Below are 24,016 nucleotides of genomic sequence, written 5' to 3' on the forward strand. Positions count from 1 at the left end.
TACTTAAAATATTCCACACTGTGGTTATAACATAATGATATTTTTGTACCTTCAGGATGCTATTAACCTAGGCACTCCATACTTTAACAATGGTATGCCAACTTTCATGATGCTAATAATAATGTAATAATAATAATAATAATAATAATAATAATAATAATGTGAACCAGCAGCTAATTTAAGGGTGTGTCTATGCTGAAGACACAGTACTGAATGCACAGTCCTGAATGTAAAGGTGTGTCCATTTTAAGCCAGGTGAAGTAGAACAAGGAGCATACACTTGTTGGCCTGTGTTTAGCACTTTGAACTTGCCCACCTATTTACCAAATTCTTGGTTATATTTCCCATACTGCAGTAGTGTCTGCTGCCAGGGCTGGTTTACCAACGGTCCTAATTTCGATGTTTTTCCTCTCTCTAGATATGTTTACAAAAGCTGCAGTCATACAAAATGACATTTATACTTTCTCTTATTGCATTACCCTAGTCTGAACCTCTGATCTTGCCCAAACAAGAAATACTTATGCCTTTTATTTCATAGTCTATTTATAATGTTGTACATGTACGTTTTCCTTTAAAGGCATAAGTGGTGTAGAATTTGGAAATACACTAGTGTAAGCTCTTTTTCCTACTTTCTCCGAGACACAGATTGTATAAAGTTTGTTTGTTTGTTCCCAAGTGTCAGCTAGGACTGAAGTTTTCTTGCAGTGGCTTCTTGTAAATATAACCCATCACAGAAATGTTCCGTAAAAAGCAAACAAACACCAAAAGCATAATTGACTTTCACTCTCATTTTGACTCCCATTCTATAACAGACTGGCTATATTTTCAATTCAAAATCTGAAAGTCTGACCAAGCAGCGCCATCACTACCATGTACCTTGCAGGAAACTCCATCAGCAGGGATTAATGGCAAACAACCCATCAAACACACAGAGAAAGAGAAGTGCCAAGCATCAAGATGCCACTTCTGCATTAACTTATCAGAGAACATCTTTAAAAGCAGTGTAAAGATTTAACAGGCTGAGCAAAGTGAGAAACATCACCAGAGAGCTTGATAAATCAGCGTATGCAAGAAAACTTTACAATGTTAAATTGACCCGTGTTAAAAGTCAGTACTGATTTAGGATTATTTTGTTAAATTGAGAAGTAACTGGCTATATCCAGATTTTAACTGAACTTCTAATCTGATCAGATACACAAAAGCAAATTCTAATAAACCATAAAATTAAACAAAAAAGAATATCAAAATTAGTACCAATTAATGGCTGAAAAAGACGTCAAACAAGTCTTTTCCTTTAAACTTAAAATTTTGCATAGGAAGTTGAGAATATCAGTATTTTCCGATTTATTCTGATACCATCTACAATCCCATGTAAGATTAACAGCAGAACTCTAAACATGTAAGCATCTCAAGTATTCCAATGTTTGCAGTACTTTGCTTTTTCAAGGAAATAAAAAAATTCAGTGATCACACCCACTTCACCGTACTAACCTGCAAGCCTGGATTCTGACCCTGGCAAGACAATATAGACTATAATCAAGAGTAAGATCATTAATCACCTGGATGAATAAAATCTACAAGGAAAGACCAAGTACAGCTCCTGTGAAAGGACAGACTCCTTTTCTAACTTGCCTGAGTTCTGTGAGGGTATCAACACACGTATGAATAAAGGGTACCCACTGAACATAATTGTGGAAAGGTTAAATTAAGCTAAATTGCCAGGGACTGGAAGAAAGGTCATTTTATAAACTGATAGCCAGGTAAAGGATACAGAAGAAGAAAAAATAAGGTATAATAGTCACTTTCCAGAACAGAGAAAGGTGGTGGAAGCCTCTGGGTATCACTGGCAATTAGTTTTATTCACCATCTTTATCAATGTCCAGCAGAATGGATGATACAGTGAAATTCCCTAAGCTTGTGAATGAAACAGCTTTCTTTACCCCCTCAATCCTGCTAAACCTGTATTGACTGTAACGCCACTGACCCCACCTTAAAGAGGTACTAAAGCATGGAAGAAGCCATACAGAAAATCTTTAGTTAATAAGACAGGAAGAATCTTTTCTGTTTATTTCCCCAGTAAGCTGTTGGAAGAAGATGCTGCCCATCCAGACCTTGTCAGGCTTCCACGAAAGCACAAACAGCATGTTTTCAGCCAGACACTGACCCTAACACTACAGATACTCTTTCGCAAAGAAGGTACCATCATGCAACATCTCATGCGTTCTCTCAAGACACTGCTTCCATAGAAACACGGTCAACAAACATTTTTTTTCTTTATCAAAATTTATATTTCCGAGCAAATCTTTACTATGTATCCTACTTCAGGACAGTATTTTTTTTAATTGACAATGGAATATAATTCAAAACAACTTACATCATTATGATAGTCTAAATCGGCTATAAATGAGTATTTTAGCTCAGCTTTCTATAAAAAACAACACGAACCTGTTCATAGAATCATAGCATCATTAAGGTTGGAAAAGACCTCTAAGATCATCAAGTCCAACTGTCAACCCAACACCACCATGCCTGCTAAACCATGTCACAAAGTGCCACATCTACACGTTTTTTTAACACCTCCAGGGATGAGAACTCCACCATTTCCCTGGGCAGCCTGTTCCAATGCCTGACCACTCTTTCAGTAATGAAATTTTTCCTAACATCTAATCTAAACCTCCCCTGGTGCAACTTGAGGCCATTGCCTCTCATCCCAGCGCTAGTTACTTGGAAGCAGAGGCCAACACCCACCTCACTACAACCTCCTTTCAGGTACTTGTAGAGAGCAATAAGGTCTCCCCTCAGACTCCTCCAGACTAAACAGACCCAGCTCCCTCAGACACTCCTCATAGGACTTGTCCTCCATACCCCTCACCAGCCTCGTTGCCCTTCTCTGGACACGCTCCAGCACCTCAATGTCCTTCTTGTAGTGAGGGGCCCAAAACTGCACACAGTACTCCAGGTGCAGCCTCACCAGTGCCGAGTACAGGGGCACGATCACCTCCCTACTCCTGCTGGCCACACTGTTCCTGGTCCAAGCCAGGATGCCCTTGGCCTTCTTGGCCACCTGGGCACACTGCTGGCTCATGTTCAGCTGGCTGTCAACCAACACCCCCAGGTCCTTTTCCGCCCAGCAGCTTTCCAGCCACTCCTCCCCAAGCCTGTAATGCTGCATGGGGTGGTTGTGACCCAAGTGCAGGATCCGGCACTTGGCCTTGTTGAACTTCACACAAGTGACCTCAGCCCATCGATCCAGCCTGTGTTTTCACTAGAAAATTTCATTAGAAAATACAGGACTATCTCTGAAGTAAGAAGAAATCACAAAAGGGGAGACAGTTACCAAAATTTGTCATCTGGTCTACATTCAACATAGACCTAATAACACTGACCAGAATTTTTTACTTCACTACACAAATAGTACCAGCAGTCCAATAAGGTAAGGAAGCAATGTTAGTCTTTCTACCGATAGATGCACTAACTATATATAGAGACACAGACACACACATATATAAACACTACAGTATGTTACATCCACGGTAATACTCACTTTAACTGAGATAAGACTAAGCAGAACTACTGCACTAGCCAAGCTTTCCTCTCTGAATCAGAGCCACAAACTCTGCCCCCAAGAGCCATCCTTACCCTGCTTGGGTACCTCAGACCCTCGCCGTAAGGACTCAGCCAAGGTCACGGGGTAAGTCAGTAGAATAGCAAGTCTGTGACCCCAAATCCTGGTGAGTCCATGCTGCCTCTCAGCAGGCAGTCTAGAAATAAGATATTCTGCACATTGTTACCCATCTTCTGGCTCACCCAGCACTTCTCACACAGCCAAAAGCTGCATCCAACAACATTTACTACTAGAAGCTGGGAGACAAAAGTAAGGATAGAATTACACTTCACAGGATAAAGCGTCAAACATTAATTTTACTTATAATAAGGTTGCTAAAATGCTAAATCAATTTCAAGCAAAAGGGGGGGTTTTTGTATGTTCCTGTACTGCCACCTGAAGGTCAGAGTGAAAAACAGAAACAGTAATGACAGACGATGCGACTGATCTGTAATTCTGGAAATGAGCAGTAATGTTTTTTCTCACACCTGGCTTTGAACCCAGGTCACACTGAGTATTAAATAAAAAACAGATGCATGATACAGTTTGATTCCACATCCCACTTCAGCAGCACTTCACCTTTTTTCTAATTATCATACGTTAAAAAAAAAAACCACCTATGTGTGGATGTATGTACCCCTCACTGACTTAACAGTCTGTTGAACAGGGAGCCACTGCCTTTAATTAGATAAATAAGAAGAAAGTCAGCTTGCACAGTCTTGATTTATAAACTCTGTCGAGCCACAGTACATCTTGCAATTAAGCTAGACTGGTGGAAAATTATTTTTAACTTCCTCATTTAACTTTTATTTAACTTTTTTAATTTAACTGATATCATTATTTAGAATAAAAGACAAAACTTTCACAAACATGTAACCTTTCATGAAATATCAATTGGTAAAATCACTATTTCTCCCAACAAACCTTGCCCTGGTTACACTTCTACATCCAAACACCTCAGACGCATTTTCATCCCACCTGTGGCTGCACTCAGCCTGTCTTCTGCAGCCTCTCACTCTTGGAAGTTGAAAAGGTACAGGCAGTCACCATCCTCAAGGGCTCTGATGTCCAAAATCAGACTTCACACATATGTTAGCTAAAAATCTTGGTTTTGATTGTGCTTTTTTTTCATATGCTGAGGTTAGATGCAAGTGTGACCTGGCACACATTGTCAAACTACTCTGGGACAATGAGGATCGCATTATCATTTCTTTAAAGAGAAGCTCTGAAGCCCCCTACATAAGAAGGACATGAATGTGGAGAGGAGGGCCACAAAGATGATCAGAGGGCTGGAACACCTCTCCTATGAGGACAGACTGAGAGAGTTGGGGCTGTTCAGCCTGGAGAAGAGAAGGCTCCAGGGTGACCTTACAGCAGCCTTCCAGTACCTGAAGGGGCCTACAGGAAGGATGGAGAGGGGCTTTTCACAAGGGTGTGTAGTGATAGGACAAGGGGGAACGGCTCTAAACTAAAAGAGGGCAGATTTAGATTAGAGATTAGGAAGAAATTCTTCACCATGAGGTTGGTGAAACACTGGCACAGGTTGCCCAGAGAAGCTGTGGATGCCCCCTCCCTGGCAGCGTTCAAGGCCAGGTTGGATGGAGCTCTGAGCAACCTGGTCTGGTGGAAGGTGTCCCTGCTCATGGCAGGGGGGATGGAACCAGATGGTCTTTAAGGTCGTTTCCAGCCCAAACCATTCTATGACTCTAAGCTGAGATGCCCTGTAAGGACATGAAGCAAAACACTGTGTATGTTTCAATAAACGTCAAAAACTTGGAGAAAAAAAAAAAAGGCTAGCAACATTAAATTGTCTAAATTGTCTCTCTTCTTCAAGTCTTGGTAATCAGACGTGGTTTTGGATTAGCTACCAGTACATTTCAGGTGTTAATACAGAGACCTCTTACAAAACAGGTCTGTCGCAATCTGTCTTGCTGGAAAATTGCTGAAGGGTACAAAACTGTTGGGGGGGGGGGGGGGGGGGGTTAAACCACCCGGGAAGGCTCCGGTGGGTTTGTCCGTTTCCGCTGGCGGGGCTGGGGGGAAGCAGCAGGCATCGCGCTCCTCGCCCCGGGCAGGCGTACGGGCCCTGCGCACCGCCACCCCCGAAGGCCGCCGCCCCGAAGGCCCCGGGCAGAGCGCCACGCCGGCAGCCCCGCGGATGAGGCCCTCACCGCACGGCCGCGGGCAGCGTGGAGCGGGACGGGAGCAGCTCCGCGGCGCGCCCCCCGCCGCGGCCAGCCCCGGCACCTCCGCCCCAATCCCCGCGCCCGGGAAGAGACGCCCTGCCGGGAAAGCCGTTACGGAAAGCTCTCGCTCATGGAGCGGCAGCAGGCGGCAACTCCCGCGCCTCAGTCCCGGCAGCGGCTACACGGCCGCCCCCGCAGAGAGAGAGCAAGCACACCCCCGGCCCGCCGCTACCCTAGGCTGGCTTGGCGGCGCTGCCCCGCCTCAGCGGAAGGGGCGGCGCCGGCCGGGCGGGGCCGGCGGGAAAGGCGGCAGCAGGGGCTGCCGCGTCCGCGCTCCCGCCCGCCGGTACCTGCGCAGGCAGCGCTCGCAGAGGCCTCCCAGCTGCTCCTTGCTGACCACGTAGGCGAAGGGCTCGGCGCGGCAGAGCAGCTCGCCGGGCCGCACCCGCCGGCGGGAGCGGAGGCCGCTGCCCTTGCCCGGGCTGGGGAACCGCTCCAGCGCCGCCGGCTCCATCCTCCCGCCCGCGCCGCCACCGAGAGGGCGCGCGGCCGCCCCGCCCGCCGCCACGTGACGCGGCGCCGCCGCCGCCATCTTAGCTGCGGGCCGGGGTCACCCCGCCGTGCCCGCGCCTTCGGGCGGTGAGCGGCGTGTCCGTACCCGTTCTTCCTGCCCGGGACAGACCTCTGGCCTGTGCCGAGAGGCCGCGGGGCGGACGGCAGCCCCTCTGCCTGGAGGGGGGCTAAGGACGCGCTCCCATCCACACGGCCCCCGCCATGCCGAACAAAGCGGTTATCGGCGTTTCCATCGCCAGTTGCAAGCAGGGAGCGTGCTGGAGTGTTTTTTCAGTTACTTTGTGCGTTGGCTGGTTGGTGGTTTTTTAAAGAAAACGTCTGACCGTAGATCCTGCTAACCACCGGCCTGGGGAGCCTTCTGGCTACACGGCCCACAGCTGCCGCAGTCCAGCCTCAGAGGAAACCTGCAGCGATGGCAAGTCCCAGCTGCCACCTTAGCCGTGTCCAGCACCACAGCTGCTGCGTTTCCCCACCGACACAGCCCCAGTGCTGAAAGGGAGTGGAAGAAAATACATACGAAGATAAAAGCGACATGAGGACGCGTGGAGGCTGCACACCCACAGCTTTGTATGCAATGAAGCGCACTTCCCTGGCCCCATGCTGCAGAGGCGGGTGGCCCTCCTCAGCCCCAGCCCAGGGCCGTGTCCTCCAAGGGGCCACAGAGAAGCAGAAGGTCCCTCCACCCAGGTGGCTGATGCGCGTGAACGCGGCAAGTCGGCTGTGTCCTTCGGCGTACCACGAAGGGAAAATCATGCTCATATTGTGCTGACACTCAAGGGTCTGTCAGCGACGTTTCTTCACTGACACGACATCCAGACCAATGTAGAGAAGTCTGATCTCAGGCAGGGGCTTCATCATACGGAAACCCATGCGTTGCACAAGATGGTGTACCTTTCAGTTCATTATCCTGATGAAAGATAATTGATCAATTAAACAGTTTGGTTCACAAAGGAAGAGATACGATAATGATTCTGTCAAAAAACATCCCCAAACAGGACATGTTACTTACGAGCTAGCATCTGGACATACTTCTGGATCTCACTGTGATCTGAATACAAAGAAGTATGGCTGGGCCGGGAGCTGCTTGCCACCCAAGCTCTGGCAGTGTGTGTCACTGGCAAAGCACCCCATACACCAGCTGCTTTTTGTCAGAGCCATCAGAGGCACCAGATGAACGACAAGAGAAAAGCAAAACACTTGCACGATTAACTGAGCACCACTCTGACAGGGTGATGCTCAAAGCCCATGTGATAAGTTCTTTCCGTAGGGGTTTACATATCTTTCATTCATTTATGAGATGACACGTGATGCGTGTATGGGTGCGAAATGTGCTAAACTGCAGATAGACTTAGTTGTTTTTTTCTTATTATGCCTATAGAGGGAGTTAGGGCTTGCGTTTTGGAAAGGAGTGTTGAGTGGTCCTGTCCAAGAACACCGAGAGACAGACCTCACAGTTCTGCAGAACAGCTTTTCATTTCTAAAACGTACTCAGTTTTGTTCTCAATAATGATTATTTCAGTCTGCTACTGTTTTCATCCAAGTTGCAACAGGGTAATAAGAAATGGCAATACGTCCCTCCCAAACACTGCTATTAGGAAGAACCATGGTACATCAAGCCACAGGATTCCCACAGAAAAATATATTTTGATATTTACTTAAACGCTGCAGTGACGAAATTCATTACCAGAAGAACTGACAGCAATCTGGCTGTCAGTTAAATAGTTACACATATTACTATGCTTATCTCTAGTTCTAGCAAATTTTTTTAAGTGTTCCATTACAGTGATATTGTGAGATACTCAAGAATTATCCTTTACAGTTTTTAAAATATTAAACTACTACCTCTGTATTTGGCTTGTATGCTTTACTCCTTCACCCATTTAATCTTCTGCGTTTCTCTGTCTATGCTGTTTTATTGAGTTTCTAAGCAGGCACTGCCCAAAACCTGTAACATAAACCCAGTAATAACACAAGTTACTGTCTATCTCTGGGGTGGGTAAATTGAAAATATGAATGGCCAAACAATATACAAAAAGCATGAACTTAAAGTCCTACCCATGAACTACAAAAGTCAGGTTTTGTCACTACATGTCCCATAGCACAACAAAATCTCACAAAGTACAAAAATGTGTCTGCGGGAATGACAGGCATCTTTCACACACACACACAAAAACAAAAATAAACCCACAACCTGAGAGAGTCCAGCTACTCTAGCAAAACCCCAAGGATGAATGCCTGAAGAAAGGGGTTTTCATCAGCTTGGCCTAAGCTGTACACTGAAATAAGAGGCCCAAGAACAACTTTAGGCTGACACTGCATTTCAATTGATACGACAATATAGTTGTAGTAATAGAGGTTTTTCTAGTACAGATAAGCTTTTAAACACAGCATAAACGTTTTCACTGATGGATATTTTGACATCTGTAAGAAGAGCCTGGAAAGCCAATTCTGGCTATCTGTATCTACAGTTCATAGACTGGTCTGCCTAGGAGGGCCATTCAACACAGTCTCTGAGCAACAGCGATCAACCGAACGCCCAACTCAAATGTCTTTGGAAACGTCAGTCTGAATTTTCTGAAAAGCATAATTGTATTATGGCAATATATTCCAATAAGTGGTCATTTAGCCCTTGACTATATTTAATTTAATTAATCCCTGTTATTAGTATGGAGGTTTTATATGATGAAATCATCCACTAACCTAGACAGGTCAGACTTCCCAACAGCTATTTGAAATGCGTGACACATTCTGGATAGAAGCAGATGTCAAGGCCTGTAGTGGAAGCACTTTTGTGGGAAATATCGCTTAATTGTGGCTGATGCTGCTGAATTAGTCATACTTCCTTACTGCCAGTAGCTGAGACACCATAGTGGAAGTTTAGCTCTTTTATCTCAAGACAGCATGTTTTACAACATGAATTTACAGAAATAATTGCAGTAATGAAATAATCCAAACAGCTAAACAAATTCTGCTCTTTAGTCATAAACATACAATACCCATTCCAACCAACATGGCACAAAACTGAATTCTTCTGGGAGCAAAATATGGCTTAAACCTCAAAATATTAAATTTTGAATTAGGACAAAATCTGTGTCACTAATGGCATAGAACAGCTATCAAATAATTAGTCGAAAGCTTGTAAGCACAGATGGATCTTTTATGACCACAGAGGAATCTCTTCACGAGGTCTCTTCACTTTTAATGTTGGAGTGCTAGTTAAAAATTGATTCTAGAATGTAAAGTTAAAAAAACCCCAACGTCACTGCAGAAGCATTTTAAGCACAAACTCATAATAAATTTCACTCAGTTACATAGATTTTACCTGTTGAACTTAACTACAAACTTTACAACACTTTCTGCTTTTGTTGGAGTCTTCTCTGCTCCAAACACATTGATTTCCTTCAGATGGCAGAAACAAGCTTCTGAAGTTTATCAGCATAATTTCTTAGCTGAAAGACAAGAGCTGTAAGTGTACTTTATATGGAAAAAAATCCCAAGGCATAATTACACAAAAAGTTATAATCTCACATTTTTACAGTGGCATGAGTCAAACACTTTTTAAAATTGTTTTCTCCTGCAGACAATTTCTAGCAGGAAGCATTGAATTTTATTACCAAGGACTTCCAAAAAACCTACACACACAGTGGGACATGCCTTTTTTTCCCTGCTTTTCTTTAAAATCTGATTTTTCTAATCTAAGCAGTAATGCTACACATGACCAACTACACCCACGTCAATTTTTAGATTGGGTGCAGAGCTGCATAAAATCCAGAAAATCATTGCAAAGTCGAAGTGGCTGAAGGCTTCTCATACCTTTAGAATGTGATTCTGTGGCAGAGAAGTAAAAGTCTTTGCACGTGTCTACTACACTCTGCAGCTGAAACCTTCAGGGGAACAGCTAGTGGTGATGAGGACATCAGGTGTTTGACAGCACTATAAAAATAAGACCCCATGAGCAAAGAGACCAAGACAAAAAGAATTGCGTAGAAAAACATTAAGAGCAGCCATTCTGGGGTGGTAGGAGGGGGGAACCAAAACAAACCACTCCTTAAGACTCATTCAAATTTACGAATCACACCAAACTCTGCACAAATAAAGTTTTGCATAAATAGGTAATGTTGTAGGTCTATTTGGTGTCTTACCAATAGGATCGACTACATCAAGTGTTAAAGTCTTGTTTACATTCTGAGTAACTGACTGTTCCATTTGGTGTATCTTAACTACCCGATTTCCCTTGGGCTTCCCATGCTTGCTGCCTGTTGCGTTCTATCAGCTGGGGACAGCCAGCGTGTCTATTTTTAGCACTGACATGTTAAAACAGCATACACAAGGAAAGACGCAATGGCTATTGAGCAAGGATACAATGTGAGTGAATGAACACCTCCCACTGACTTGTCCTTTCTAGAAAAGTTACTTGTTATTTCCATTTTTTCAAGGTTTACAGAAGAAAGATACAGCTCTGCTAATTAAAGGCTTGCAAAGATTGGAGTTTTCAATCTACTTAGATTGGAGTTTTCAATCTACAGCCCCATAGCCTGTGTTTAGTCTGCCAGAATTAATTCACCGTGTTTATTGGGAAGCCTCAGGTTCTTCCTATCACACTCACACATCTTAAACTACACCATACAATCTGTTTCTCAAGTTTTATGTTGGTATTTCTATCAACATTATCATTATGACCTGGAAGGCTAAGCTGCAATTATTAAAACATCCAATGCTGAACAATCCTAATAACCAGTACATACACATTCCATCGTAACAACCCCTTATAACATCATCTACTGTGTTAATTAGTACAAGGTCACAAAGCCTTCTTTGGGATCAAAAACAAACAACTAACTATAGGATCCGACTCAACTGATCTCCTAATTCCAAGTGGCAAAATTTCTTATTAACTGGGCGTCACAAGGACCAAGTTTCTTTCTGTTTGTATTTGTGTTTGCCATAATATAATTAAGTAGTAAAAATTTACGCAATTGCCATCAGAGTCATGTAATTTTCTTTTACAGGCAGATGGATGGCACAAATGATGAGGGCCATTAGAAAAGACTTAGCACCTCTAAAGTTACAATCAATATACAAACTATGATATATTGGTGCTTTATTGTGGCATGCCAATAGCCATTTTCTTTAAAGAGTGCAAGCAATACTTATAAGTTCTACTTGCTAGATGTATCGTGTGGTTCATGGTTTAGCAGTTCATGAATTAAATTGGTCTTAGGAAAAAAAAATACGGCAAAGGAATACGGCAAAGGCAGATAAGCAAAGGAACACAAGAAGTACAGGGTTGGTTAAAAAATCATAACAAAAGTGCCCAAAAAGCCTTTATATACAATTTAAAATTTCAGTGAATGTTTGCATTCAGCATTATCCTACAGAAACTGTAAAGCTGTAACAGTAGGAAGTACTGAGTGGATAGCATCAATGAATTCATGGACCTGCTCCAGTTTCATTCACCCATATTCATTCATGTACACCAGTAATTTTCACTTTTTTTCCCCCATCTCTTCCCATCAATACCAAAACCACTTTTATAATGACAGTCACTGTTTTCTTCATTTCACATCTGTGATCAGGGCTAAACATATTGCTTACACTTAATGGCACAGTTCTGGTTAGCACTAAGTCTTCTCATTTCAAGTCTCCAGTTACACAATATTCCTTCCACTTACAAACTCCTGATGTTATCTTGGGAGTCTCTGCATTGGCACAGTAAATACTGTTTTCCAATAGCATGAAAAAAAAATCACAGCAAATAATTTTCTTTTTTTCAGTTCATGTTTGAAATCTTATGAGCAACGCAGTTAAAGAAATTTGTATAGACAGTGGTGGTCTTATACTTTATGCATTGAATACTTTGCCTAGGATGTTGATATAAGCCATCTTGCTGCCACAAGAGCAAGGTATTTGATTCAAGGGGGAAAAAAAAAGAAAAAAATAGTCAGGCCAGGAGATCCTGCATTCTTTTAGATCAGTAGATAAGACAGCATTTACTGAGATTGAAAATACGTGAATTTGCTTCTGTTAATGCAAGTTTGCCATTCATGGTCAATCTATAATGCAAGTTATCTGAAACGGTAAGATGTGTAAACTGAAAGCAAGCCTCAAATCCTCAAGACTTACACCAGAACACCAGCAACTGAGACAGACTGCAAATTAAACCTCAGGCTTTCCAGTAGTTTCATCATAACATTACAAAGGCTCAGCAGCAGCTTAAACAGATAGCTACAGCCTAGCTAGCACAGTGAACTGAGGCTGCTTGAAATCAATTTTCCTTCTGCAGCAGGAACTGCAGAAGGAGGGCAAAGATGAATGCCTGTGACATGTGACATCTATACCTCACACTGTGCTTAAGTAATAGAATTCTGTGTTTGCATTGTGTAGGTCACTGCTGTTTTCCAAAGCCTGGAAATAGTTCAGCCTTTACCAAAAAGGCATTCTCTTAACTAGTACTAAGCTGAAAAAGCATCTTTTTGGCTACAGCTTTCCCCAGAGGAGAGAGTATAGAACACAAGCAGTACAGCCTGCCAGCACTATCAGGTAACACAACAGTTATATGGTAAGATATGAAACTTAGTCTCTTTCTCTTAGTCCTCTCTCCTAAGAGAAACTAGGAATGGTGTGCATTATGGAGGACTATGGCTAAAAACATAATTTTAATAGCGTATGGTTTTAAAGCAAGATTTTGTGTACATGTAATACACACTAAACAAATACATATTGACAAAAGGTTGCAGGTAAGATGATTTTTTTTCCCCCCACAACTGTTTATATAGCACTGAATGTCCTGGTGACTTTGTTTTTAGACCTAAAATAAGATAAAGCCTATTGCATATAGGTGTTCACATACTGTAAACAAGAACAGGCTGCCAAGTGTTCCTTCCAAAAATTCAAAAGAAAGAATTGTCACAACTTTTTACTCCCATCAGAGACACAACAATCTTTAGTTCAAAATAAACTCTCAACTGACCTTTTATCATGCTGTTATTACCTCATCTTATATTAACCCACCACTATTGATTTATTAACATTATGTTGACTTTAGACTGCAAGGTTTTTAGACCAGGAGACAATATAACAGATTCAGTCATTGTAAAGACCCATGTATTTTAGGAATCTGTGAAAAGGCATTCAAATCATTGAGCATAAAAATACAAATCACACAATGGTATTTGGTCTGTTATTTTTTTTTAAATGTTATAAATATACAGCAGTGTAACAAAAAGTTCCGTTTAAGTGGTGCAACCAAAAGCAGCAGGTCACTAATACGCTCCTAGAAATGATGCAAAGTTTGTCCATTTTAGATAGGATTGCAATCAAATAACTGTGAATCCTTGAGTTTCATCCTGTGTAGAAGGGCTGTTGTTACTTCCAAAATTTTATTTTCCTGTGCGGACAGGAATCATCTAGCTAACAGTATCTCCAACTTTATTTAAATCATTTCTTATCAAAGTAATCTTCCAGAAGCAAAGGTGATCTTCCAAAGATGACAGCTTTAGATTTACAAGTTTATGTTCCTTATACTTTCCAAGACTTCATCATGGAACCAGGTTTCAGTAAACACACTAGAGTTTTGCAAAACTTCAAACAGACGCCTATAGTCTTCTGGGTATAAGTTACGTGTTTGAGCATTTTTTGGAATTTCTAGTGCTCTCAGTAATTTGCCACCATTGTCCAAGCTCCATGAACTGAAACAAACAATAAAAAAAATAATACCAGAACATTTCTTTCTGTGAAAATTAAAGAGCAAGAAACAGTATCTGAAGGTGCATTTCACTCTTTCTCAGCTTCTAGAAGTTAACATCTTCCTACAACACAAGTTATTTTCAATCCATACTGCAAACAGGAAGAAACCTCTGCTAATAAGACATGTAAATACCAAGTAAAGCCCTCAGCAGACATAGGCAATAACAAACACATAAGCCTCCTCATTAGAGGGTGCATGCCTGCTCTCCTCCGCCCCAACGGCGAAAGTCAGTAACAGGGATTACAGCATAAAAAGGGGTTATTCTTCAATGCCTGGGAAATTAAAGCCAAGGTCATCTTCAAGAAGACGATTCAGTACAGCATGAGTTAGTGAGGCTTACACCTCCCAGGTATTTTCTTCTATATACGAACAGATGTATTCACTGTCTCCCCACCTACATCAATGCTATCAAAACCAGACCTTTTATAAATGTGCATATACATTAACTATTTCCCAGACAAGAAAAGGGTGTATAAATACACAGAAGATGCACGTACAAAGCCTTCAAGGTTAGCTCTACTTCCTGGCCAAAGGATCGAGTGGAGATTAGGTACAACACTGAGCCTTAAGAAAGAAATCCATTAAGGCTCTTTGCATTTGTCTTTGCTAAATGAGCTACTGAATTTATTAGTGCTTTTTTTTCTTCTTCCTTTCTGGAAATTAACTTCCATAAACTACTACCAACCAATGAGAAATATATTAACAATTTTCATTAACAAGTTGAAGTTAATGCTTGCCAGACTGCAAACACTTCCCATTTATGGGAAATGGAAATCTACTGATCAGAAAGCAAAGCGAATAGCTTCAATGTAATATCAAAAAGAATAATTAAAGAGAGTTGCATAATTGGTAAATAAGTCTAAAGTCTGATTTTTAATCACATCACAGAAAGCCATTTGAGGACATCCCCACTCCACCTTCAATAACCTTCAGCTATTTTCATTAGCATTACTTTGATGTCTGTCATAAACCAAAACTCTTTTTCAGCTTTTAATTTCTATACTTGCAAAATTCTTGGTGACTTTATTATTACATCTGTAAAGTGAGTGAAAACTTCTTTCAGATACATGACCTCACCTCCATTGGAGGTATAATTACTGTACATCTACATTCTAAATACTTGTCTACCTTCCTGTCAAACATCAAGTTTTTATCATCTGTGAATACAGGCCGGAAGCAGTCCCCAAAATATTGTAATGTGGGTTGCAAAAATGCAATCTTCTATTCTACATGTAGGTAATTAATTAAAAGAAGAAAAACGCTGTATTTCAGCTGCAAATAAATACTGATTGAGAACATATTTTAGTATTTTCCTGTATTTCTCAGAAGAAAAGGTATAAAAACTGTAATTCTTTCTTACTTACTTTAATCTATCAGTAAGTTTAGACTTGGGTTTAACAAGACACTGTTTCACCATGAAAATAAAGGTAGCTGAATTTGTGGGCTTCAAGGCTCCTGTAAACAGATTTTGTTGAGGAGTCAGTCGTACCAAACATAAATGGTCATTTGGCAGCCACTGCAAGAAAAACAAAACAAGTCACTGAAAAATAATTTTTAAGACAGTGTCTATCTTTAGCTAAAAGTAAGCGTTTCAACTGTGCCACCAGTAACGTTTCTTAAAAAGAGTTTTAGAAGTCTTCACACGATGCTTTCATTGGAAGCTAAGGCTTTAAAATTTTGCCCTAGAATGAAGATGTTTTACCTTCCCTGGCCCCCAAACAGGAAAGGAAATAGGAAACAAAACAGATATACTATCACTCTGATTTTATTTTTATTTTTTAAGAATGAATTTTATTTGTTGAAATAGACAAGGTTTGATGTCAAACAGGTAGACATGACTGTCAGTAACTTCTTTTGAAAAAGACTTTACCTGTTCAAATCCCTTTATGCTGTTTATTCACTATATTTTTTCCATCACAGACAATAAAGATTTAGTTTATTTCAGTTCCTGAGCTAACAGCAATTTTTCACTGTACTTCTGATGCATCTACATTCTGCCTGTAAGTTTTAAATAGAAGAACACTTCTTAAAGAACACGTGTAATTGCTGTTATAAAGTTATTTTAACCTTTAATTAAAAGTGGTTTAGCTGCATCTCCAAAAGGAGAAAAGGGCACACAACAATCTTACCCTGGTTTTTGGTATCGCCAGTCCTCCATTTTTCAGATTAGTTACAAACGATGACCAAGGTTCCTATGGGAGTAAGCAAATATATTACAGAATTAAAAGTGCTTTGTTAGACTACACTAGACTATTTCAGTTGGAACGGACCTACAACAGTGATCTCATCCAACTGCCTGTCCAATTCAGGGCTGACGAAAAGTTAAAGCACGTTGTTAAGGGCACTGTCCAAATGCCTCTTAAATACTGACAGGCCTGGGGCATCATCCACCTCTCTAGGAACCCTGTTCCCATGTTTGACCACTCTCTTGGTAAAGAAATGCCTCCTAATGTCCAGTCTAAACCTCCCCTGGCGCAGCTTTGAACCATTCCTATGTGTGCTATCACTAGATACCAGGGACAAGAGAACAGCACCTCCCTCTCCATGTCACCTCCTCGGGAAGCTGCAGAGAGCAATGAGGTCACCCCTGAGCCTCCTCCAGACTAGACAAGCCCACAGTCCTCAGCCGCTCCTCACATGACTTTCCTTTCAGCATTTTCAACAGCTTTGTTGCCCTCTTCCGGATGCATTCAGGTACCTTAATGACCTCCTGAAGTTGTGGGGCCCAGAACTGCACACAGTACTCAAGGTGAGGCCGCACCAACGCTGAGCACAGCAGGACGATCACCTCTTTTGACCAGCTGGTCGTGCTGTGTTTGATGCACCCCAGGTTGGGGTTTGCCCTCTTGGCTGCCAGGGCACCCTGCTAGCTCCTATGGAGCCTGCTGCCAACCAGCACCTCCAGATCCCTTTCTGCAGGGCTGCTCTCCAGCCACTCCTCTCCCAGTTCATACTTGTGCCCAGCGTTACTCTGTCCTAGGTACAGAATCTGGCATTTGGACTTGTTAAATTTTATGCCATTAATCATAGCCCAATGCTCCAATCTATCTAGATCCCTCTGCAAAGCCTCTTGTCCCTCAAAAGAGTCAACAGCACCTCCGAGTTTTGGTATAATCAGCAAACTTGCTAACGGTGCATTCAACTCCTGCATCCAGATCATTGATGTTGAACAGAACTGGCCCTACAATTGAGCACCGAGGAACACCACTGGTGACCAGTCACCAGCCAGATGTAGCCCCATCCACTGCAACACTTTGAGCCCTTCAGGCAGTTCTTCACCCAGCGTACCATGAACCTGCCCACCCACAACTGGGCAACTTGGACAGAAGGATACTGTGAGGGACAGTATCAAAAGCCTTACTGAAATCCAGCAAAATTACATCCAACGCCTTCCCTTCATCCACGAAGCGGGTGACCTTATCATAGAAGGATATCAAATTAGTTAAACAGGACTTGCCCTTTCTGAACCCATGTTGTCTGTGCCTGATGACTGCATTATTCTTTAAATGCCTTTCAATAGTAGGCAGTATAATCTTCTCCATAATTTTTCCAGGAACTGAGGTTAGACTAACAGGTCTGTAGTTTCCTGAGTCTTCCCTCCACCGTTTTTGTAGATTGGAATAACACTGGCTAGCTTCCAGTAAGCAGGAACTTCCCCAGAACTTCGGCAGATGATCGACAGGGATACTATTTCTTAGACATCTGCAAAATCTAATTTCTTACATAACATTTTCTGTTCATTTTATCTAACATTTTTAATTCTTAGGCAGTATGCTACAGCTTCCAGTCAGCAAGGACCTCCCCAGACTCCCAAGACCTGCGGCAGATGACTGAGAGGGGTCCTGCCATAGCATCTGCTAGGTCCTACAGTACTCTGGGATAGAATCATAGGTTGGAAAAGACCTCTAAGATCATCAAGTCTAACCTTACACCCAACACCACCATGCCTACTAAACCATATCCCGAATCACATCAGGCCCCAGGGACTTGTGAACATCTAGCTGTTACAGCACCAGTCCCTTACAATGTCAGTGTCCACAAATGAAAAGACACTGTTCCCACAGTTGTGGTCCTCCAACTCAGGGGAGCTGGCAGCCCAAGGTCTATCAGTATTATTAAAGACTGAGACAAAAAATGCATTGAATGCCTCCACTTCTTCATCCCTACTAGTCAGATGACCATCTTCAACAAGCATCATCTTATTCTTCAACTCCTTAATATTTACATTAATTTATACCTCGTGGTATAAGGTATTTCACAGACAATGGATAGCAAAACTTCTAAATTTAGATTAGCAAAACTTTTAAATTATGAAGGTAGGTTCCTAGAAAAACAGCACAAACAAAGACAAATCTAAGAAGCATAAAGTAAGTGAAAGCTGATGGCCATGTGCTCATGTGGATGTGGGGAGACAATATAAAAAACTTTTAAAAACTAAACCATAACATGTCTGACAAGGTAAGATAGTTACAGACTAGCAGGAGAAGCAGGTCTGCTTGGAACATAAAGGCACCAAGACTCAAAAAAACATTTCTACTGAACACAGCTCAGGAAGTCAAAAGCATAACACGACGGCAAAATGCAGAGGACACAACAAAGAGCAGACTATGACAGACTGGAAGAGCAGTCTTCTAGACTCACACAGCCCCTAGCAAGATGGAAGAGAGTTATCTGTTGCACAAACATCTTTCTTATCTACCAGCTTCTGAGAATAAATGCTTTTGAGTACAGTGTCTTGTAATGAAAATATTGGCATCATAGTTAATAATGATGCTGCTTGAGTTTTACACAAATATGACTGTTTCAGCTTTTACATCCAAAAGTTTTCAATGGTTCTCCAACTAATTTCAATGTCAAATTAGCTTCCAATTAGTTTACAATAGTAAAACACTACAAACCCTTTTGTAAAAACATGTTCATAGCATTAGACCGCATCAGTTGGTACAAAAAACTTACCATGTGCAATAGCTGAATTTCACATCCTACTTGCCAAAGTACAGTAAGTGCTTGGTAAGCCCTCGCTTCCCCAGGCTTTGCTGTTAACACCTAACAAAATGGCAAGGAAAGACCATTTTTGTTGCAAAACTAAGACTGCTTCTTCATCTAAGCAAAATCATTATATACATAACAAGTGATAAGAAATTCCCAGCTAAGTCTATCATTCCAAGGTAGAAGTTACATTAGGCCTCAAATACATACTTTGTGCTATTCTAGTACATCTTGTCAGAATATATGATTAGAAGACATTATGGCAGTTTAAGTATTTCTTCACAGCAGTTATTTGGGTAACTGAACTGTGTAGGAACTTCCAGCTTATATTCTCTGGTCCCCTTTAAGGCAGAGAAGTTTCACACAGAAAAGAAACAGGCATCGCATTTTGCATAAAAAGCGTAACATGGGCAAAGTTATCAGCTCACACTGATAATATTCCCAATCCCACACACAAGTAGAGTAAGCCAAACAGCAGGTGATCTCACAGAACATTCAGCAGCTTGCACAGACATCATCCTGACCAATATTACAGATCAGACAACTCTTAGGGCAAGAAAAGAAGAAAAACTTGTGGTTATTCTCAAACACGGCAAAGAACAAAGTAAATTGTAGCATGGAGATTTAAATTCTTATAATAGAGCGCCTCATCATATGATCAATCACAAAAAAAAAAAGGAATCAACAGTGCCCACTAAAAGAAGGTTTCAATTGCTTACTTAGGTACACAACTCTCACTTAACAGGGTTCGAAATAAAACCAGAAAACTTAATAAAAATCACAGTGGCTGCATCACACAAAGAGGGTCCCTCTATTTGCTCAAAAATCTGGCCATTCAAAACATACCGTTTAAGTGAGTATTTCAGTGGTGTCCAATCTGTCATTTCACAGATTAATATCCTTAAGACTTTTAATTTTTTTTCAGCAGGGTGTCAGACACAACACAGGCTGTGTAAGCACACCTGGAAGTCTTTGCTTACTTAAAGTAATTAAAGGCTTGTGGCTCTGTACGAACATCTCAGTTTCACAGAAAGAAAAGCTACCCTTGAACTCTAAGTACAGTTCTAGAGGTTTGGGACAGCGTAAATTAGGAACACAAAACCCAGAAAGCTGCTCTGCACCTTAGTGTACAGAACCTTAATAAAAACGTGTGTAGACCACTCATATTTTGCCTCAGTTTTTTTCAGTACTGAATACAAAAGCGGCTCAAGAAGGCAAGTGCATCTCATTGAGTATGGTATTTAGTAACTCTGAATCCTCTTCATGAGTCTTCACTATTACCTGCATCTAGTAAACAATTTTATTGGAAAAGCACATTACAGAATTTAAGCACATCACAAGTTACAACAAAAAGCAGATAGTCTGCTGCTGCATATCCTCCTCAAGCACTAGCCTTCTCATTTGTAAGATTTGTGGTTAGGTGACAACAGACTGTTTCTTGTCAGTGCTATTACTGCATAAAGAGAACAAGTAGGAAACAGACAAGACTTGAAAATTCTGGCAGAAAAAGAAATTCACTAGCAAAAACATTAACTCTACAACACAAATGTTTTTGTGTTCTGTGAAGCACTACTTATTCTTTACCACCTGTAAAATCTCTTACACATACCTTGTACTCTTTTTCACTTATAAAGATGTTGAGTTCTACTCTTCCACATCTGTATATGGAACTGCATTCATACAGGGCAAAAAGAAGCCTCCAAAGTGTGACTCTTTCCTTTCTTTGTGGCAAGATTCCAAAAACTTTCAGAGGTACATCTGTTTCAACAGTGTGTAAAAGTATCTTTAAAATTTTGCAATATGTACTAGACAAGGTCATTAACACTAATGTCTAAACTACAAACAATTAAGAAAGTCTGTCATCTCATGTTATTCAAGAACGAGTACAATTCAAGCTTCAGCCAAAACTAAGCCTACTTTGCATCTGACTAAACCATTAATAAAGACAAGCGAATAGCTGAGATTTCACATTGCCACAAGGATTTTTTGAAGCTATCAAGAACCTAAATGAAGCTGAAATACAGGAAATAATATCCATTAATACAGCATGTACATTAAAAAGAACATACACCACAAGCAAATCCCAAAGATTTTCCCAAACTGCCTATACACCCTTCAAATGTATTTGTAACAAGTGTATGCATATACCTGCCCTCCAAGGAACTGCTGCTACCCCCATGGTTTCAAAAAGTTTGTCAGAACACATAGCAGGTGGTTTCACCGTTCCAGACACCAAAGGATCCAGTCTGAAGAAGTCACCATAAATTACTTTTAATTGTCCATCCAGGCTATTCTCTAGGGACTGAATAAAATTAGTTTCAGTTGAAGAAATCTGGATGCAGTAACCTGTCTTGCAAAACACCCAACCCAAACAAAAAAAGTTCAAGCACTACCTAAAATTGTTACCCAGTCAACAAGAGTCAAATCTCAGAGCTGCTTCTTAGAGCTGATAAAAAGAATAGCTCCTTTGTTGTGCAGGGCATTTTGACATTTTGTGTGCTGCTCAACTGGAGCTTTAAAACACATTCTTAAATTAGTAAGATGTTCTGCGATCTTTGCAAAAAAAGTTATACTGAACTAAGCAAACCACTGCATTTAATGATTTACAACTGGAATTCTTCATATATGCAGAGAAAATGCCTTTTATACACATTTCAAGTCAGGTCTTTGGTTCCAAAGTCTACTTTACAGCATTGTAACACAGTCCTTCTAGTGCAACTTCTGCGGCTGTGTCTGACCTCTTCTGAATCCATGCAAACCCAAAGTGAACAGGAGAGGACAACACATGTTGACTGGTAGTATTATGACACTTACAGCATGACAATAGATTAAATAATACCATAAAATAATCAGAATAACCAAGACTATGTTTACAGATTTCTGAAAGCTACATACAGACATCTTGCTTAAACCTACACAACCACAATGACTCTGATCAGTATTAGCCTCAATTTTATGCGTGAAACTATGCAGAGGAAGACTATGAACTTGAATTCTTACATACACAAAATGTCAAATCAACTGATCATAACATAGCCTGTTGCTGAACATGCAATGTAAAACCAAACAATTCTTACTATTATTAAGCGTTATTTCAGGTATTACAAGTAATGATCACTGGCTAATTCCTTTTTGATCCAACAATTATTACACAATTGTAAGTTAAGTTCTTATTTTCCCTTCAATTAAGATTTAGAAGTGTGCTACCAAATCAAAAGTGTACCTGTAAGTTTGGAAGAAAAGCTGAGTTATTTTCTAGAGCTACCACTCTAACACCTGCATTGAGCAGAGTTCGGGTCAAGATTCCAGGACCTGAAAGGTAGAAATAAAAAAAAAAAAATTTTTAAGTGCATTTTTTCTAGGTGATTTCCTTTAGTCATTTTCCCAACACAACGCTTGGGACATACCACTTTCAACAGGAGATATCTTGTGTTTGTTTAAACACACTTCAGAACTAGTGTTGGGAAAAAAGAGCTGCCTGAGATTGCTCAGCGAATGACACAAAGCACAGCATTGCAATCAGATACTGAGGAGCATTAGATATAACGCCTCAAACATTTCTACTACTTTTTCTTCTGCCAACTGAAATATACTTGGATGCCTTACCCACATTATGCTTACAGGTAAAACACCCTCTGCAGAAACATAAAAAAAACCGCCGTTCAGTAACTGCTAGCTGTGTAACGGCCCGCAGCCTCTGCGCGCTTGTTGTGACAAAGTTCACCTACAAAGCCAGGGATGTCACCTGGACAGAAACCCGCGTCTCTGCTTGTTCTGTAGCAAAGTTTTAACACCAGCGCTTCGGGCCTCCCGCCCACGCACCCACCCGTTCCCCGCAGAGCTCCTCACCGGCGCCCGCCCGGGGCACACCGCGGTGCCGCCACCCCGGCGCGAAGCCCCGGGAGAGGCTGGGCCCCGTCCCCTTCCCTCAGCACTTCCGCGGCCCCGGGAGAGCGGGGCGGCGGGGGGGAGGCGGCAGCTCACACTGACCCCGCAAGGTCACCGGGGGACGCCGAGCAGCGCCGCGACCCGGCCGCCCCGGGGACGACGAAGGGCCGGAGGGCAGCGGGAGCCGCGGGGCAGCTTACCGGGCGCGCACTCGAGCAGGACGGGCTGGGGACCGGGGCCGGCTCCGCCCTGCAGGCAGCGCTGCACGGTGCGCGCCAGCCGCGGGCAGGCGATGAAGCGGCGGAGCGACACATCGGGCCGCTGCAGCTGTTGCACCAGCCGTTCCGCCTCCGCCGCCTCCGGTACCCGCAGGCCCGGGCTCGGCCACTGCCCCGCCGACCGCCTCGCGGTCGCCCAGCACGGCGGCGGCAGCAGCCCGCACAGCAACGGCCGCAGCCCCGCCGCCAAGAAGCGGCGACAGCGACCCGCAGCGCCCGGCGGGGCCCGGCCCGCCAGCATCGCCACGCCGCGGCCGCCACCGGCCCCACGCTAGCCAGCACCGCGCGCGCGATCGCCGCAGCAACGGGAGCGTCACTTCCGCTTCTCCGCTGCCTCTCTAGCGCCCTTCCGCTCTATCGTCGGAGGTCTCTCGTCCCGCCGTCCTCCCTCTCTATGGTGCCAGCCCTGCGCCGCCGGGAGCCTGCGGCAGCGCCGTTGCCCTCACCTCCTCGCCATGCCGGGTGACGGGGCCCGGCCGCCCGAGCCGCAGCGGAGCTGAGCTGAGGTGAGCTGAGCTGACAGGGGCTTATCTGCGGGAGGGGAAGGGGAGATGTTCCCCCCGGTGCCGCCTTTCGCTCGTCCCGGCCCCGTCGACCGGGGACTACGGCGGGGGGAGGAGGGGGGGGCGTGCGGGCCGCCGGGCGGGCGGCGGACGGTGAAGCTCCTCCGTGAGGCGAGCGAGCGCGCGCCCGGCGGCGGCGGGGGGAGGCCGGTACCGGGCGGGCGGGGCGGGCTGAGCTCGTTGCCCGC

At 42.9% G+C, this 24,016-nt stretch overlaps 3 protein-coding genes across 8 annotated transcripts in view; 1 reads left to right on the forward strand and 2 right to left on the reverse strand.

Moving 5' to 3' along the window:
* The window catches only part of SMYD3 (SET and MYND domain containing 3), a 426,029-nt gene extending 419,710 nt beyond the window's left edge, over nt 1–6,319 (reverse strand). For both annotated transcript variants that reach the window (XM_075412653.1, XM_075412652.1), the window contains exon 1: nt 6,141–6,319. In XM_075412653.1, coding sequence (XP_075268768.1) covers nt 6,141–6,304 — 164 coding nt within the window. In that variant the 5' untranslated portion in view covers nt 6,305–6,319. The remainder of the gene's footprint in view (nt 1–6,140) is intronic.
* Nucleotides 6,320–13,445: 7,126 nt separating this feature from the next.
* On the reverse strand, nt 13,446–23,521 carry TFB2M (transcription factor B2, mitochondrial). Its single transcript, XM_075412657.1, has 8 exons — nt 23,188–23,521; nt 22,323–22,411; nt 21,248–21,401; nt 20,709–20,857; nt 19,067–19,156; nt 16,240–16,302; nt 15,475–15,626; nt 13,446–14,051 (listed from the first exon to the last, which is right to left on the reverse strand). The coding sequence occupies exons 1-8, from the start codon at nt 23,504–23,506 to the stop codon at nt 13,865–13,867; spliced, it is 1,203 nt and encodes a 400-aa protein (XP_075268772.1). The 5' UTR covers nt 23,507–23,521; the 3' UTR covers nt 13,446–13,864.
* Nucleotides 23,522–23,524: 3 nt separating this feature from the next.
* The window catches only part of CNST (consortin, connexin sorting protein), a 52,560-nt gene continuing 52,068 nt past the window's right edge, over nt 23,525–24,016 (forward strand). For 4 of the 5 annotated variants that reach the window (XM_075412647.1, XM_075412646.1, XM_075412648.1 and 1 more), the window contains exon 1: nt 23,527–23,771. The gene's annotated coding sequence lies outside the window, so the exon portion shown is untranslated. Of the gene's footprint in view, nt 23,772–24,016 lie in introns of all 5 variants that reach the window. The other variant, XM_075412651.1, reaches the window with a different exon arrangement.

The sequence above is a fragment of the Opisthocomus hoazin genome, chromosome 2 (assembly GCF_030867145.1).
Source record: "Opisthocomus hoazin isolate bOpiHoa1 chromosome 2, bOpiHoa1.hap1, whole genome shotgun sequence".
In the NCBI taxonomy this organism is placed as follows: Eukaryota; Metazoa; Chordata; class Aves; order Opisthocomiformes; family Opisthocomidae; genus Opisthocomus; species Opisthocomus hoazin.

What these genes read in the sequence shown, in the direction of transcription:
- TFB2M (XM_075412657.1), bottom strand. Translation starts at nt 23,506, where the DNA reads ATGCTGGCGGGCCGGGCCCCGCCGGGCGCTGCGGGTCGCTGTCGCCGC. An exon ending in CCTGCTCGAGTGCGCGCCCG is followed by an intron (nt 22,412 to 23,187) that starts GTAAGCTGCCCC and finishes TCTACCTTTCAG; the next exon opens with GTCCTGGAATCTTGACCCGA. An exon ending in AAACTTACTGATAGATTAAA is followed by an intron (nt 14,052 to 15,474) that starts GTAAGTAAGAAA and finishes TGTTTGTTTCAG; the next exon opens with TTCATGGAGCTTGGACAATG.